General features: G+C 48.6%; 3 protein-coding genes across 3 annotated transcripts in view; all 3 read right to left on the bottom strand.

Annotated features, from left to right (window-relative positions):
* Positions 1-14,374, bottom strand: part of Adcy3 (adenylate cyclase 3) — a 103,573-nt gene extending 89,199 nt beyond the window's left edge. Inside the window, exon 1 of the mRNA XM_039112876.2 lies at positions 14,263-14,374. The gene's annotated coding sequence lies outside the window, so the exon portion shown is untranslated. The remainder of the gene's footprint in view (positions 1-14,262) is intronic.
* The window catches only part of Dnajc27 (DnaJ heat shock protein family (Hsp40) member C27), a 54,204-nt gene that overhangs the window by 8,443 nt on the left and 30,256 nt on the right, over positions 1-15,505 (bottom strand). The window contains exon 8 of the transcript XR_010052060.1: positions 14,263-14,393. The gene's annotated coding sequence lies outside the window, so the exon portion shown is untranslated. The remainder of the gene's footprint in view (positions 1-14,262; positions 14,394-15,505) is intronic.
* LOC120103497 (general transcription factor IIH subunit 5-like) lies at positions 2-5,330 on the bottom strand. The gene has a single exon (XM_039113101.2). The coding sequence runs from the start codon at positions 3,147-3,149 to the stop codon at positions 2,934-2,936; it is 216 nt and encodes a 71-aa protein (XP_038969029.1). The 5' UTR covers positions 3,150-5,330; the 3' UTR covers positions 2-2,933.

The following is a 15,505-nucleotide window of genomic DNA, read 5'->3' as shown; positions in this document are numbered from 1 at the left end:
AGGCACAAACATATCCACTTTTAAAAAAAAATCTGTTTATGTGCATATTTATGTGGTGTGTGTGTGTGTGTGTGTGTGTGTGTGTGTGTGTGTGTGTGTGTTAGTGGTTTAATAAGAATGGCCCCTATAGATTCATATATTTGAATATTTGGTTCCCAGTGGGTAGTCTGTTTAGGAATGACTAGGAGGTGTGGCCTCGTTGGAGGAGGTATGCCACAGGGGGTTGGCTTTGAGCCTTCAAAAGCTCACACCAGACTCAGTTTTGCATTCTTTCTCTGCCCGATGCCTGCTGATCATGATGTAAGTTCCCATCTACTGCCCCGCCTGCCTGCCACCATGAGGATCATAGACTAACCCCCTGAAGCTGTAAGGAAGCCCCCAGTTACACAGTTTCTTCTGTAAGCCTTGGTTCATGGTGTTTCATCATAGCCCTAAGGCAAGGCATGCTATGCACGCAGAGGTCAGAGGTCAGAGGTCAGAGGTCAGCGTCAGGCGTCCTCCATGCCCTTCCATCTTTATTTTCCGAGGCAGGATCTCTCACCAGGCATGCACATGCAGGCACACGGAGAACACAGGAGCTGCAGGGGTGCACTGCCACTCCTGGCTTTCTAAATGACTTCTGGAGCTCTGAATCCAGGTCCTAGCTCCTGTGGCTGGTATTTTACTGTCTGAATCAATCCCCAGTCCCTTCATGTCCATTTCTAAAGCACAAAACAAGATTCCAAGGAGAGAGCCAGGTGGGAGCGTCTGGTGACCGGAACTCACACCTCCAGGAAGATCCTCCTCTCTGCAGAGAGCCCAGCGCTGCCCACCTCCTGCTCTCCCCCAGGACATTCGAGGATGGATGGGCACAGGAACACAGCCCCACCAGTCCCTGGCTCCACGGCGACTGTCTTCGCAGGTGGAAATACATCATATTCCTCCTTCCTTTGTGTCTTTGCACATACTGTCTGCTCAGCCTAGATTTCCCTTTCCCCCTTTCTCCTAAAGCAAATAAAAACAACAACAACAACAACAACACAAATAAAACCTGCTACCTATCCTACAGACACACCCTAGCTTACCTGCTCCATGTCTCTCTGGTCCCCAGGCAGAGAGAACTCCCCAGTCAATGTGGTGGCAAGGAGTCCGCTTGTCTGTCTCCCTCACTGGGTGAGCTCTCCAAGGTGGAAAATGGTGGCAAGTCCCCTGTGTTTGGCCTCATCAGCACCTGGGCACTGTATTCATTTTCCTTGACTGCCTCACACACCACACAGACCTAGTGCCTGAGCTGGGACTCCTTCCTGACCATTCCTGGAGATCAGAGGCCACACGGACCTCCCTGAGCCAGTGCTAAGCTGTGTTGGTGCTGCCTTCCCTTCTGGAGACTCTCGGGACTCCCTTGCCTTCCCTGGCTCCTGGGAGTCCTCACATGCCGTCAGTAGCCTGGTCTCTGCAGACACAGCAGCAGAGGGTCTCCTCAGTTTCAGTGGACCTGAGTTTGTTATCACACGCCTGTGACCTCAGCATTCTCGGGGTTGGAAGTAGAGGCAGGGGAATAGTACCAACTATAGGCCAACCCCAACTATTTATCTAGACTAAGGCCAGCCCAAACTACACAAGACCTTGCCTCAAAGAAAACAAACAGGCAGATCAAAGGTTCCAGGTAGATACACTGGACCCTGGCATTTTTCAAGGTTCTGAGGTTCCTTAACCTAACCACATTCACAGACCCCCTTTGCCATGTAAGACATCATCATCACAGTCCCTGGAGAGCGGGGTAATAACAACACTGGGGTTGGACACTATTCTGTCTAGTATGGTTGGCTCATACTATGACATCTGGTTGGTACAGATTTGAGCTAAGACTCATCTTAATTCTTCCCATTAAAATCTTCCCCAGGGCTCGGGAAATGACTCAGTGGGTAAAGGAGCTTGCCACACAAACCTGGTGACGTGGGTTCGATTCCCTGGACTCACATAAAGGCAGAAGGAGAGAAAAGACTTGGTTGTCCTTTGACTTCCACATTCATGTCAAGGCACATATGACCACACACTTCAAGCACACACACACACACACACACACACACAATGTTCTATTTTAAATCTCCCCCAAATGTCTCAATTCTATGCTGTAAGACTGGGTGCTAGCCAGGCATCCCTTGAGAGGGAAGACCCTGTAAAACGGTCGGGACAGGAGAAGACTGTGAATGGAATGCACCTGATAGCTCTCCCTTATGTCCCCTTCCAGGTGCCCTCACTCAGTACCCAGATGACACATACTTCAGTCTACAAATGTTGGTTGGGAGAGGTCACAGAGAGCTGAGTGGACACCTGAGACCGTAAGTCTCCTCTGTGACGGTAAGTCTTGGTTGTCAACCTGACTGGATCTGGAAGCAACTAAAAGGCAAGCTGTAGGGTACTCCTGGGAGGAATTTTCTCCACCAAATTCCAAAGAGTGGAAAGAGTCACCCTAACATAGGTGGCACCTTCTGATGGCAGCTCAGATAAATGAGTACGGAAAGAAGCTTTGCTTCGTGCCTGTTTGCCTTCGCTTTTGCCTGCATGCATGTATGTGCACAACGAGTGCACATGCCTGGTGGCCAGGGAGGCCAGAAGAGGTGTTGGGTGTCCTGGAACAAGAGTTGAGAATGGCTGCAAACCACCACACAGGTACCAGAGAGCAGAACCATGTTCTCTGCAGTGAGCGCCTGCTCTCTCTCTCTCTCTCTCTCTCTCTCTCTCTCTCTCTCTCTCTCTCTCTCTCTCTCTCTTCTTTAAAAAGATATTTTTTAATGGTCCAACAAAATCAGTTGGGAGCTTACATCTGAGTGAATGACCCTGCAGCAGCCTTTCCCACCAAATGCTCGTAACAAGTCTAAACCCCAGGAGACACTAAGCAGGCCTCTCTCTCGTGTCTGGTTGGGAATGCCAAGTGCTTAACACTAGAGCTCTCACTTCTGGGTAAGACAAGAGGCATTCTGGTCCATCAGTTCCCCTACTTGCTCCTGGAGGACATTAACCAGTTCCACAATGACAAAGGCATGTGTGTCATCAATGTCTTGAATGACGAACTTCTTTCCCAAGGCATTGGACTCATTCAAGTAGAGAAAGAACTGCTTCGTGGCAGAATCACATTCTATAAGCACTCCTTTTAAGGTGTTGGCCATCTTTCCTCAGGCAGACAGTGCAGATGACTTCAAGAATTTGTTTGAAGGTGCTCAAAGCCAGCAGAGTTCTGCCCCTGACACAACCAGGGCCGTCCCTTGCCTGCACTCTTCTTGGCAGCTTCACCTACTCTGCTGCTGCAGTTCCATTCCTTTGCCACCTCAGAACCCAGCTTCTCCAGGCTTCTAATGTTAACTAAAGACCAGTGGCTCTCCTGCAGTTCTCCAGGTCTTCAAAGCCAAATCAGGCCTGCAGAGACATCTAGTCCATGAACTGAGCAGCCGCCATCTTCTCAGCCCCTCCACTATGAGACAGCCACTGTTGACTGCCTAGGTTGAATCATGTGATCCAAATCTAATATATTTTCTTACAATATATACATGCCAGCCATTCTAAAGTTCCTATTAGATGCTATGAGTCATTTCCCTGAAGCATAGTTCAGACTGTATCCCTTCCTCCAGTGTTTACGGTTTTCATTCTGACCACAGATTATACGGTAAAGGCTTCAGTATCCAGCAGTTCCTTGGTGAGGTCCCAGGCTTTTCACCTCACATAACCTTCACCGCAATTGTAGGTGGAAAGTGCAATGACCACACCCACTTTCTGGATGAAGAAACTGAGGCTGGATTCTGCACTCACCCAAAGTCTTGCAGCCATGTCCTACCCATGTATCTATTCTTTAGGTACTTAGACCTGCTCAGTATCCTCAGCCATTGCTGAAGGAATGAAGGACTCATGCCGTCTAATCTGCTTAGACAGGAGCCAAGATGGTACTGAACCTGTGGGTCATGGGAAAAGCCAGAGCAGAGCACTTGGCAGGAATGGCAGGTGGTGGGGCCTTTACCTTAGCGACCCTGTGTGCATAAATCCATGCATCCTTCCCACCCTGGATTGGGGAAAGTGTCCCAGTCAGAAAGCAGAGACCTAGATAGTTGAATGACAGCAGAACAACAACAAAGCGAGGCCTGGGGGGCTCAAGGTAGCCTGATTTACATATTGCTGACCCAGTGCTGTGTGTGTGTGTGTGTGTGTGTGTGTGTGTGTGTGTGTGTGTGTGTGACTGCATATTACTGCTGAGATCTAGTCACAATTCAGTTCCTTTTGCTACCTCTTAACCATTCAAGAAGTCTGTCCAGGAACCAGGCAGGTGGCATGGCTACTCTACATAGATTGAAAATGGAATCGGCAACTGGGGCCCAAATTTACATAGGCTTTGATAATTAACATTCTCTCTGGACTTCAATTCTATACTCAGGCACCAGCATGTGGGGTGACCAGACACGAGTCTGGAAGTGCAGAGCCTGCCTGGGGATATAGAATGGTCGGAAGGACAAAGTGGTTGTGCGAGTTTATACAGGGGAGGCAGAGATAGGCAGATACCTGGGGCTCCCTGGCCACCCAGCCTATTCTTGGTGAGTTCCCAGCCACTGAGAGCCCTTATCTCTAAACAAAGGGGGTACTGATGGTACCTGAGGGATAGCATCCAAGGCTGACTTCCAGCATCCACACTGCACATACGTGTGTGCACACTTGGACACAGACATGGACCTGTACACATACTCGGACACAGGAGTATGATACAAAGAGCCATACCACAGGTGGGCTTGAATGCCGAGCTTAAGTGTCTCAGGTATTTACCGGAGCTTTCAAAGATTCTTTTGAGCAAGTGACCTGTCCTGCTCACTGCATCCTATCAGAGGATTCAACAGGGATACAAGATGGTTTGGCCATGGAAGAAACTCTAGAGAGAAAGCAAGGTGGCACCCACCAGAAGACAGGAGTCCAGAGGTGACTAAGGAGCCCCTGCATTCCTTCCCCTGAGTTGCCAGGCTTCGCCCAGCAGGCAATGGCTGGGCTTACACTCATGTGGACGTGTTAAGAGTTTTGTTGACCATATCCCTGTGTTTGCAGAGGGCAACTTCTGTGATTGTGAAGTGACTCGATTTTCAAAGAAAAAGACGGTGTGCGGCAAGGGGCTGCAAGACGAACATGCTGCCTCTCCTGCCCTCTCTCTCTCCATCCCACCGTGTCATGTAAGGATCTCAGCCATGCCAGAGATGTGGGGGGAGATAGGGAGAGAGGGAATGAGGGGGAGAAGGAGAGGGAGGGGGAGGAGAGGGAGGAGGAGGGGGAGGGGAAGAGAGAGAGGGAGGGAGAGAGAGGTAGAGGGAAGGGATGGAGGGAAGGAAGAAAAGAGGGAGGGAGGGGGAGGGGGAGAGAAGAGGGAAAGGGAGAGAGGGAGGGGGAGAGGGAAAGGGAGGGAGGAGTAGGGGGAGAGAGGTACAGGGAAAGGAGGGAGGGAAGGAGGGAGGGAAGGAGGGAGGGAAGGAGGGAGAGGGAGAGAGTTTTATTTTTAAGTGCATTCCTTTCCCCCTATTCCACTCGGTTTCACCCCAGTGCAGTGAGCCCAGAGCAGGCTGCAGGAATCTTGTCTCTCACCAGCTCCTCTCTGATGCTGTGAGCTCTGCAGGCCGCCAGCTCCTGCTGATGGGGTGTGGGGTGCTCTGACTCACAGCCTGGCTGGGGATCCAGCACCCAGCGCAGGGCTCCCTGATCCACGTGGTGCTTCCATTCATTCACAGCCCCCACCCTGGACCCCACACCACCCACCAGTGTTAGATCCGTTTGCAGAGGGAACCTCAGCTAATTTTAGCAGCGTTAGGTTCAGTTGGTTTTTCCACTGGCTGGGCGCGCTCTGTCTGCTTTTTGTCAAGCTTGTATTTCCAGCAGGAACCACTGGCTCCAATCTTCAGGAGGTGAGTGGGCCACCCTACCCCATCCCTGACCAGAGTCAGGTCTGTGTCCCCTCTTTGTCCCTTGCCCAGGTGCACAGGTCGGGCGCAGGTTTCCAGAAGTCCCTAAGTGCATGTTTTTCTTCGGAGAATAGCCTCCCTCCCAGCTGTGCAGCTTGTTCACAGTTTCCATTAAGGAACTCTGAGAGGGAAATGCTACACTCTTTTTAAAAGCCATGTCTAAATTCAAATATGCCTTACGACTGAAAATAATCACATTTAAATAACTTCAGAGAGAATGGTGTAAAGGAAAAATTCAATGCTAGCTATAAATTCATACTCACATGCCACCACCCCCCTTTCCTCAGAGTGCAGCGGGCAACTGCTACAGGAAAAGGACTTAGTAAGCCGACGGAGACAGTAAGACATGGACACATGCTGAAGTGTTAGCGATTTATACAGGAGAGAAGAGACTGTAACCTGTAAAACAGCTGGGGGAGGCTGAGGCTAGCATTTCTGCAGCTTTGGGTTTTTTGTTTTTGTTTTTTTTTATATTAAGTAGTAGCAATCAATCCTTGCATGCGCTCCACTGCTGAGCAACACCACGGCCCCAAAAATATCTTTAAAATCCATGTGCATGCTCCCAAGATGGCTCAATGGGTAAAGGCACCTGTCATGAAAACAACACCAGGAGTCTGAGCCCTAGGAGGAAGAAAACTGACTCCTGAACGTGGTCCTCTGATCTGACCTCCACACACACCTGCACACACACTTGCACACACACACCTGTATATACACACACCTGCACACATACCTGAACATACGCACACCTGTAAATACACCTGCACATACACACACCTGCACGTGCACACCTGTACATACACCTGCACATATACACATCTGCACACACACCTGTACATGCACACACCTGTACATACACACACCTGCACATATACACACCGGTACATACACCTTCACATGCACACACACGCACACATACCTGCACATACACACACCAGTATGCACATACCTGCACACACACACACCACATGTGCACACAAAATAATATAATTTAAAAACTACAATCCAAGCGCTTTGCGTTTTCTCCCCTGCCACCTTCAGACAACTGGCTTCAGCAGTTAGTGCCTATGGCTCCCCATGGCTGTAAGCTGACTGCCGAAACATGAGCTTCATATGATGATAGGACATTATCTGGCAGAAGAGAACTACTTTCTTCCTGTACCTTCCTTTCAGGAGTAGAGTTCTTTCCTGGGAGCTGCCCAGGAGAATCCACTCATACCTTTCCTATGAGTAAGGACAGATGCTCACTTCCAAACTAACCCCTGACGACAGAACTGGGACCAATGTGAATGGCTTCCACCACTTACACTTAGCTTCTGGGCTGTGCAGTAGAGAGATGCGTGTAGCGAGGAAGCTGGAGGAAGGGCTCCTGAACGAGCTTTGATAGACAGTGTGGCTCTGGCACTCCTCAAAGGCTGGACAAGACTCCAGGACGAAGCCAAGTCCCTTAGGAGGCTTTATACACTCAGCAGATACTCAGGCTAACCTCACTGAGTTCACGCTAACACAGTCTGACTGGTTAATGAGCCCGGTATCGGAGCGCTAAGGGCACCCACACAGTTATTTCATCCCTCTCGGGCTCCTTTTTACAAACAGCCAGCTGTGTTCTGTAACTCCTCTCATCGCCGTGGCTCAGGGAATTGCACTGTTGAGGGCCCCACAGTGCATCTCACAGCTCAGCAACAGGACTGTGGTGTAAGTCACCAGGTGCTCACTGGCCCTCATCACGCACTGCAGTCACCAGAGAAATGCGAGATGATGTTCTGACAAGAAGGTCCTGGACCAGAGAAGCCCTGCCGAGCAGGAAGTCTCCTGCAAGCCCAGGCAACAAAGCTAAGTCTAAGAAGTTTCCCAGGGAGTGGCCATCGAGCTAGGTATTAAAAATAATCCACGGGCTGGGGATTTAGCTCAGTGGTAGAGCGCTTACCTAGGAAGCGCAAGGCCCTGGGTTCGGTCCCCAGCTCCGAAAAAAAAAAAAAGAACCCCCCCAAAAAAAAATAATCCACTAAATTGCCAGGCAGTGGAGGTGCACACCTTTAGTCCCAGCATCCTAGAGGCAGAGGCAGACGGATCTCTGAGTTCGAGGGCAGCCTGGTCTATTAATCAAGTTCCAGAACAGCCTGGGCTACACAGAGAAACCCTGTTTCAAATGAAAAGAAATAATAACCCTAACCCAGATGTAAGGGGAGCCAAGTAAGGGGGAGAGGGAGGTGGCTGTGTTGGGTGGGGCATCGAGAGCAAGCAGGATCAAGGGATACTAAGCTCACTGTGTTCAGAATACAGGGAAGATGAAAGTGTAAGGTCGAGGCCAGAGAATGCAGGGCTGGCTCCTTCAGGCTCTGACAGCAAGGTGCTGTGGTGACACCCAGGCCCTGGATGCAGATGCAGGCTTTGGCCAGCCCCCATCCCTCCCAAAGCTCCAGGCTGTGCTTGTTTACTGAATCATTACACACTGACCACAATCGAAAAAGCCCTAGGTTGGAATGCTGTAAAATGGGAAACTTTTTGAGTATCATTACTAATACTCAAAAAAACTGGGGTTCAAAGCATAAAAGCTTCGAGCCCTGTTTTTACCTAGACTTCTTTCTTCTGGGAGTCTCTTACCTGGCCTTTTTTTCTTTTCTTCTAAAGGTTTGTCATTGGATTTAAGGCCTACCTTCCCCAGGATGATCTCATGCCACAATCTCCCACCTTAATGACATCTGTCTTATAAAACAGTGGTCCCAGTGCTGTGGCCCTTTAATATAGTTTCTTCTGTTATAATAACCCCAACCATAGAATTATTTCTGTTGCTACTTCAAAACTATAATTTTGCTACTGTTATAAGTTGTAATGTAAACATCTGATGTTCAGGGTATCTTACGTCTGACCCCTGTGAAAAGGTCATTCAACGTCCCTCCCAGGGGTCGCATCCCACAGTTTGAGAACCTCTGGTATAACTAACGTCATCTGGTGTAGACCCTAACCCGGATGAGATCACACTGAGGTCACCTGATCACATGTATGCAGGACCATCATGTGATAACTACAGTGGCTGGGTACTTTGCCTAATGAGGAAAGACCCCTCTTCTTACCTATGGATGAGATAGCCATGGATAGAGACAAAATATCCCAAGAGCCCAGTGAGATCCAGCCCGCCCGCCTGCCTGCCCGCCTGTCTGCTGGCCTACCTGCCTGACTGTTGTGGCATAAATGAAAAATCTCCCTCCCCCACACCCTGGGGAGCCCATCCACCTCCTACTCCCCACCCTGGCCACCACACACACAGGCATTGTATTTGAACGCTTGGCCTCCAGTTGGTGCTGTTTGGGAAGACTATGGAACCTGTAGGTAAGTGATGGCTTTCTGGAGGAAATACATCACTGGGAACTGGCTCTGAGCTCTGAGAGCCTGGCCACACTTGTTATCTCTCCGTCTTCCCTATGTGCTACAGAAATGTGACCCACATGCTCCTGCCATGCCCTCCCTACCAGCATGGACTGTCTCTCTCTGGGAGGCAGAAAGAAGCCCAGCCAGTCTCCACAGCGTATTCTACCACAGCACCAGAAAAGGAACAAACTGCCTATCTGTCTTCGCTCCCACCTTTCTTCCTCCTCCCTTTCTTTTTCTGTCTTGGTCACATGCTGGGAATTAATACTACACGTCCTGTCCCTGTGGCTGGCAAGTGCTCTGGCTGAGTCGCATCTCTAATCTGAAAAGCTGCTTCATGGCTGAGAAAGCTCTCGGTGTGTGGTAGGTACTCCAGGACACTACGGCTTCAACTCCACAAAACATGGATTCCACCACATGATCAAGAGAAGCTTCACAAAGGAGGTGCTTATGGAAGGGTAAGACGGAGCCAATTCCCAAATGTGCCCCTTGTACAGCGAGGATGAACCAGGCCATGCCCCATGCAGTGCTCTTGGGACAAGAGACTGTTAGCCACCGATCCCCTGGGAGAATAAGGGTGAAGAAGAACCCTAAGAAACAGAGCTTGGGGTCCACGGCACCCATGGAAAAGCCAGGTGGGGTGGTGGAGTACACCTATAATCCCGGTGCTGAGAGGATGGAGACAAGGAGGAACCCTAAGGTTTACTGACCAGCCACCAAAACAGTGAGCTCCAGGTTCAGTGAGAGACCACGTCTCAAATGCTGACCTCCCACTCTCTCAGGACTGACGCTATGCAGTGACTATTGGGGCCTGGAGGATAACATGTGCAGGCTTGCGAGAGCATGAGAGGTGCCGTTCTAGAGAAAGCTTGGCATGCACTTGATCTGATATGACTTTAAAGTAATAACAACTGAGAAGGGGCCAGCGGGCATGAACCTCACAGACAGCTGGAGAGCTATGGAGGGCTAGGGCAGGAAACAAGGAAAAGAAGATGCTTCTTTGGGTCAGGAGGTCAGTACCAGTCCCAACTCTTGCATGTTCGGGTAAGGGGGACGAGCAGAGTCTGGGCAGGGGCATCTTGTCCTGACTGCACCTTAATCTCCCATCCATCATGGTCACAGCTGGAGCAAGAAGCTGAGGCTGGCAGACTTTCCCATCGCAGTCCTGGGGGAAACATGAACACGGGAATCCAGACAACGCCGGATTTACAGAAACCCGGCTCTGACCTCGCAGTCCACTGTACTGGCTCCTGGGAAGTTCAGTGCCTACTCACCATGTGCCTCTGTGGGACCAGATGTAGTCACAGTTACATTAAGGAGTTTGGGGTTTCTATTTAATGAAGACAAGGCCAAAATCAACAATGCCAGAGAAGTCTAGTTCACTATTTTATTAAAATCATCCTTTCTATTTTTTTAAAAGGTTTTGGAGACAGAGTCTTACTCTATTTGGTTCTGGCTATCCTGAAACTCACTCTGTAGAGGAGGCTAGCCTTAAACTTAGAGAGGTCCATCTACTGTTACCTCCTGAGTGCTGAGATTAAAGGCTTGTGCCACAGAATTTTTTTTTTTTAAGACAGGATCTCACTAAATTGTCCAAGCAAGGCCTTGAGCTTGAGGTCCTCTGATGTAACCTCTGGAGTGGAGCAATTATCAGCTTGTGGCACCAGACCCAGCATTATAAGCCTCTAGTGCTATAGAACTGGATAGCTTGTCAGTAAAGGAGGGAGTTCCCTTCAACCTGCTCAGGACCACGGTTAATGAGCAGGAGAAAAGACACTGCCAAGCCTCTTGCTTCGTTCTTCCTGCTTCTGTACTACTGTATTACTCTGTCTATGGACTCTAATTGCATTAAGTGGATTTGAAATTCTGACCACAGAGCACTGATCGATGTTATCTTTTCCAAATAAAACAAAACAAAACCAAAACAACAACCACTACCACAACAACAATAACAACGACAACATCTAAGTGGCTAAAAGCCTCTTCCATTCAGTCTGAAGTTTCCTCAAGATTAAATTACAGCCTGGAGCCACTGCATGGCACAGGTCCTATAGACAACCTTTAAAAATAAAAACCTAAAAACCACTGTTCTAAACAGCTTTTGGTTTCTCATGGTTTATTTAGAGGATTAAGGAGTCCACATTCGGGGGGAAACTGAAACAGAATAGACAAACAGACAAACAGAGGGCAAAGACAAAGCCCTCCTATAGCCTCCATCATGTTCCTGAAGGTTCAGGTTAGGAATCATTTGTGTTCCTTCCTTCCTTATAAAGTGCTAGTGTTTCTAACACATAGCGCAGGGCTGGTTTTGAGGATAGAGGTGGGAAGGGAAACAACCTTTTTATGGCTTCTTGTGACAAAAGAATACACTGGAGACATGAAAGTCACCAAGACGCAAAGTCTTTAAGGCCATTCTTAAGAGGACTCATGCCTCAGTTGCTGGCTTGGACAGAACCTATATAATGTAATCCTCTAGACAACTGGGAAGCATCAGAAGCCCTGTGAGCTTGTCCAAAATTTCATTTACAAACAGAAGAAACACAACCATCCAGATGTTTTGTGATCTGTATTTTAACACGGTCACTGAAGCCATCGCAGAGACTCCCCTTGGCTTGGGTACACCACACATGGTGTTGAGCTGAGGGGAAAAGTTTACTACAATGGCTGTTTTATTCTGGTGCCTAACTAACCCAAGACTTCTCCGCTCTGTCACCTGCTTCTCCAGGCTTAACCCATGCAGTCTACTCCCAAGTCACTTGCTCTCGATTAACTACAGGTAACCCCTCCAGCCTGAGGGTAGCCACTGTAACAGGGTTTAACTGGATCATCTTCCCACACACCTTGGTCTATAACTACTCCTAAACATTGCACTGGGGGTGGGGTGGAGTGAGACTAGCTTTCCTGTCTCCATAAGCCTGGAGGCTTTGAATAAAAGTTATTCCTACACAACTGGTTTCTGTGATTGGCACGTGATGGGGAAGCCAAATCCCTTTATTTAGTACCAGTTCATGTCATTGCTCTACATCTATGAAGAACCTGAATTTAGGTCATTGCTGAAAAACAAAAACAAAAGCTGTTGGTTCCAGTGCTGTTTGTGTGTGTGTGTTTGGGGGGGGTGTTTGTGTTTGTGTTTTTGTTTTTGCTTTTTGCTTTTTTTTTTTTTCTTTTTTCTTTTTTTTCGGAGCTGGGGACCGAACCCAGGGCCTTGCGCTTGCTAGGCCAGCGCTCTAACCACTGAGCTAAATCCACAACCCCTACTTTTTGCTTTTTAATATAGGCTCTTTCTCCAGTAAAGTCACCTGGGTGAACAGCTAGTGTTATCAATGGATGAGTCAAGAACACGGACCGTCCTCAGCTTCAAAGGGTTTGCTGTGATTCTGCACCCCAACCCTGATGGTACAAAAAAATATCACTTCATCAAATTTTCAACTTTGAACCTGTCCTAGGCGGCAGTCCTGCTGCCCCATTCACTCATGAAACCAGGAGGCAGCTGGGAGGAGGCAGCCTGTGATCACAGGGAGACCGGTCCCGCTGGTGGGCTATGGTCCCCAAGTCAGGTGCATTTGCTTTAGGTAGTCTGTGTGTATGTACATGGAATGTGGACGTGTGCATACCCATGATGCACATGTGCAGGTCAGAGGACAACCTCACCCCACAGTCCTCATCTACAGCCTGGGGCAGGGTCTGTCTGGGACTGTCAGGCTAGCTGACCCACAAACTTCTGGGGATCCTCGTTTCTACCCTCATCTCACTGTAGCAGTAACTTAGATTCGATGTTTGTGCTACTGCACCCAGGTTTCACACGATGTCTTAGCCACTGTCTTACTGCTGTGAAGAGATACTATGACCATGGCAACTCTTATAAAGGACAACATTTAATTGGGGCTGGCTGAAAGGCTCAGAGGCTTAGTCCATTGTCAGCATTGGCAGGGAACATGCCAGCAAGTAGACTGGAGGAGGAACTGAGACCTACATACTGATCTGCAGGCAGCAGGAAAAGAGACACTGGGCCTGGCTTGAGCTTTTGAAGTCTTAAAGCCCCGTCCCCCTTTGTGACACACTTCCTCCAACAAGGTAACACCTCCTAATCTCTCTCAAGTAGCACCACTTTCTGATGAGTAAGCCTTCAAATCTATGAGCCTATTGAGGCCGTTCCCATTCAAACCACGACAAAGGGTTCTGGCAATCTGAACTCAGGTCTTCACGCTCGTAACATTAAACACTTTACACCATGAGCCACGTCCCCAGCCAACTTAAGGTATTCTTAAAGATCAGATATAACCTTGAAAATTAAGGAGTCTGTAGCTAAAGAGTCAAAGTGTGAATCCTTTCGTTTTGCTTTTGTTTTTCAAGGCAGAGCTTCTCTATGTAGCCTTGGCTGTCCTGGAAATCATTCTGAAGACCAGGCTGATCTCACAGAGTGTGGATTCTACAACTGAGCAGCCTTTGGTTTGAATGGCTTTCTGTATAACCTTGGGAGAATCAACCTGAGTCAGTTTCTCTCATCTGTTAAAGCAGGCAACAGAGCTGAGGACATGGCTCAATCAGTAACATGTTTGGCACAAATGCTGAGTTCAACTCCCAGCACTCACATTAAAAAAGATAAATCCAGGTATGATAGTAGGTACCTGAAATCCTAGTGCTGGGGAGACAGGAGAACCCCAGAAGCAAGCTGGCCTGCCAGTGCAGACTCATCAGGGAGCTCCAGGTTCAATAAGAAACCCTGTCTCACAGAAGAAAGTGATCAAGAGGGTGCCTGGCAATGACCTCTAGCTTCAACATACATGTGCCCATTCATACTTATGTGCACCATGCACACATAAACACACACACACACACACACACACACACACACACACACACACACACACGGATAGCAATAGAGCCTGCTGACTGGCTGATTTGGGGTTACATTCCTGTCCCCTGGACTTACCTCTATGTCCGGGGAGGACAGATGGGCCCTGTGAGAACTGAGACACTTGGAACATGTCAGCAAGATGTGCAGTTAGAGGAGAGTGAATCAGGCCATTTTCTGGTTTCTCGGAGTGCTAGGCAGACCAGGGTCTACATGAGAATGAAAAGCAAAATTCTCTCTCACTCTTCTTCCTCACTCTCACTCTTCCTTCCGCTCTCTCTCTCTCTCTCTCTCTCTCTCTCTCTCTCTCTCTCTCTCTCTCTTCCTCTCTTGGTTTGACACGATAACCTCTGTGTGTGTGTGTGTGTGTGTGTGTGTGTGTGTGTGTGTGTGTGTGTGTGTGTGTGTGTGTGTTTCTTTCATCCTGTAGGCTTTCGCCTGATTCTCGGTACCGTGTCGGTGCTGGCGCCGACAAATGGAGGTCCCACCGATATCGGAGAAGAAAGGGGGTACCACCTACGGGATGTCCCTGGAGCCCGGCCGGCATAGGAGAAGGGACGAATTGGAGGTAAGATGGGCCAGAAAAGGCCTGGATGATTTCGGCTAGCCTGAGTAAAACTTGTCATAAAAAAGGGACAAGGTAATGGTAAAGTGTTTTTGCATATGTGTTCTGTTAGAGTTATATTTTAGTCTTTGGACCCTGACTAGAGATAGTTTACACCCTAGACATGAGAGAGAACGGGTTTGGGAAAAAGTCCTCCCGGACTCTCCGCAGATGCTTTGGAGAAAGAGAAAAATCTTTTGAGAGCTCTCCTAGGAACAGAGGGAAAGCAGGAGACATCCTGCCTCTCTGCTGGCTCCTATTGGAGAAATGCTTATTTCTGGTTCTGGGTTCCATAGGTAGGAAAAAAAAAAGAAAGAAAAGCAAAATTCTGACTTGCAGCCCTCAGAGACAGGCTGCTTCCTGTGCATTGGTCCTACAGGTCCCCCAATGCCACACTGATGCAATCCATTAGCTTAAGGGTTTGGTTAACTGAATTAACTGCATTAGTCAATCAGCACTACTATTTTGGAGGGCATGGGTGTTGCTGGACATCAAACCAAGAGCACCATCTACACTAAGCAATTTTCTGCATTTTTTCCCCATTGGAGTCTTAATAAACACTTTTTTTAAGATTTATTCATTTATTATATATAAGTACACTGTCGCTGTCTTCAGACACACCAGAAGAGGGCATCAGATCTCTTTACAGATGGTTGTGAGCCACCATGTGGTTGCTGGGAATTGAACTCAGGACCTCTGGAAGAACAGTCAGTGCCA

Source organism: Rattus norvegicus, chromosome 6, assembly GCF_036323735.1.
Source record: "Rattus norvegicus strain BN/NHsdMcwi chromosome 6, GRCr8, whole genome shotgun sequence".
Lineage (NCBI taxonomy): Eukaryota > Metazoa > Chordata > Mammalia > Rodentia > Muridae > Rattus > Rattus norvegicus.
Note: the sequence above shows the minus strand (reverse complement) of the source record. Positions and strands in the feature narration are given on the sequence as shown.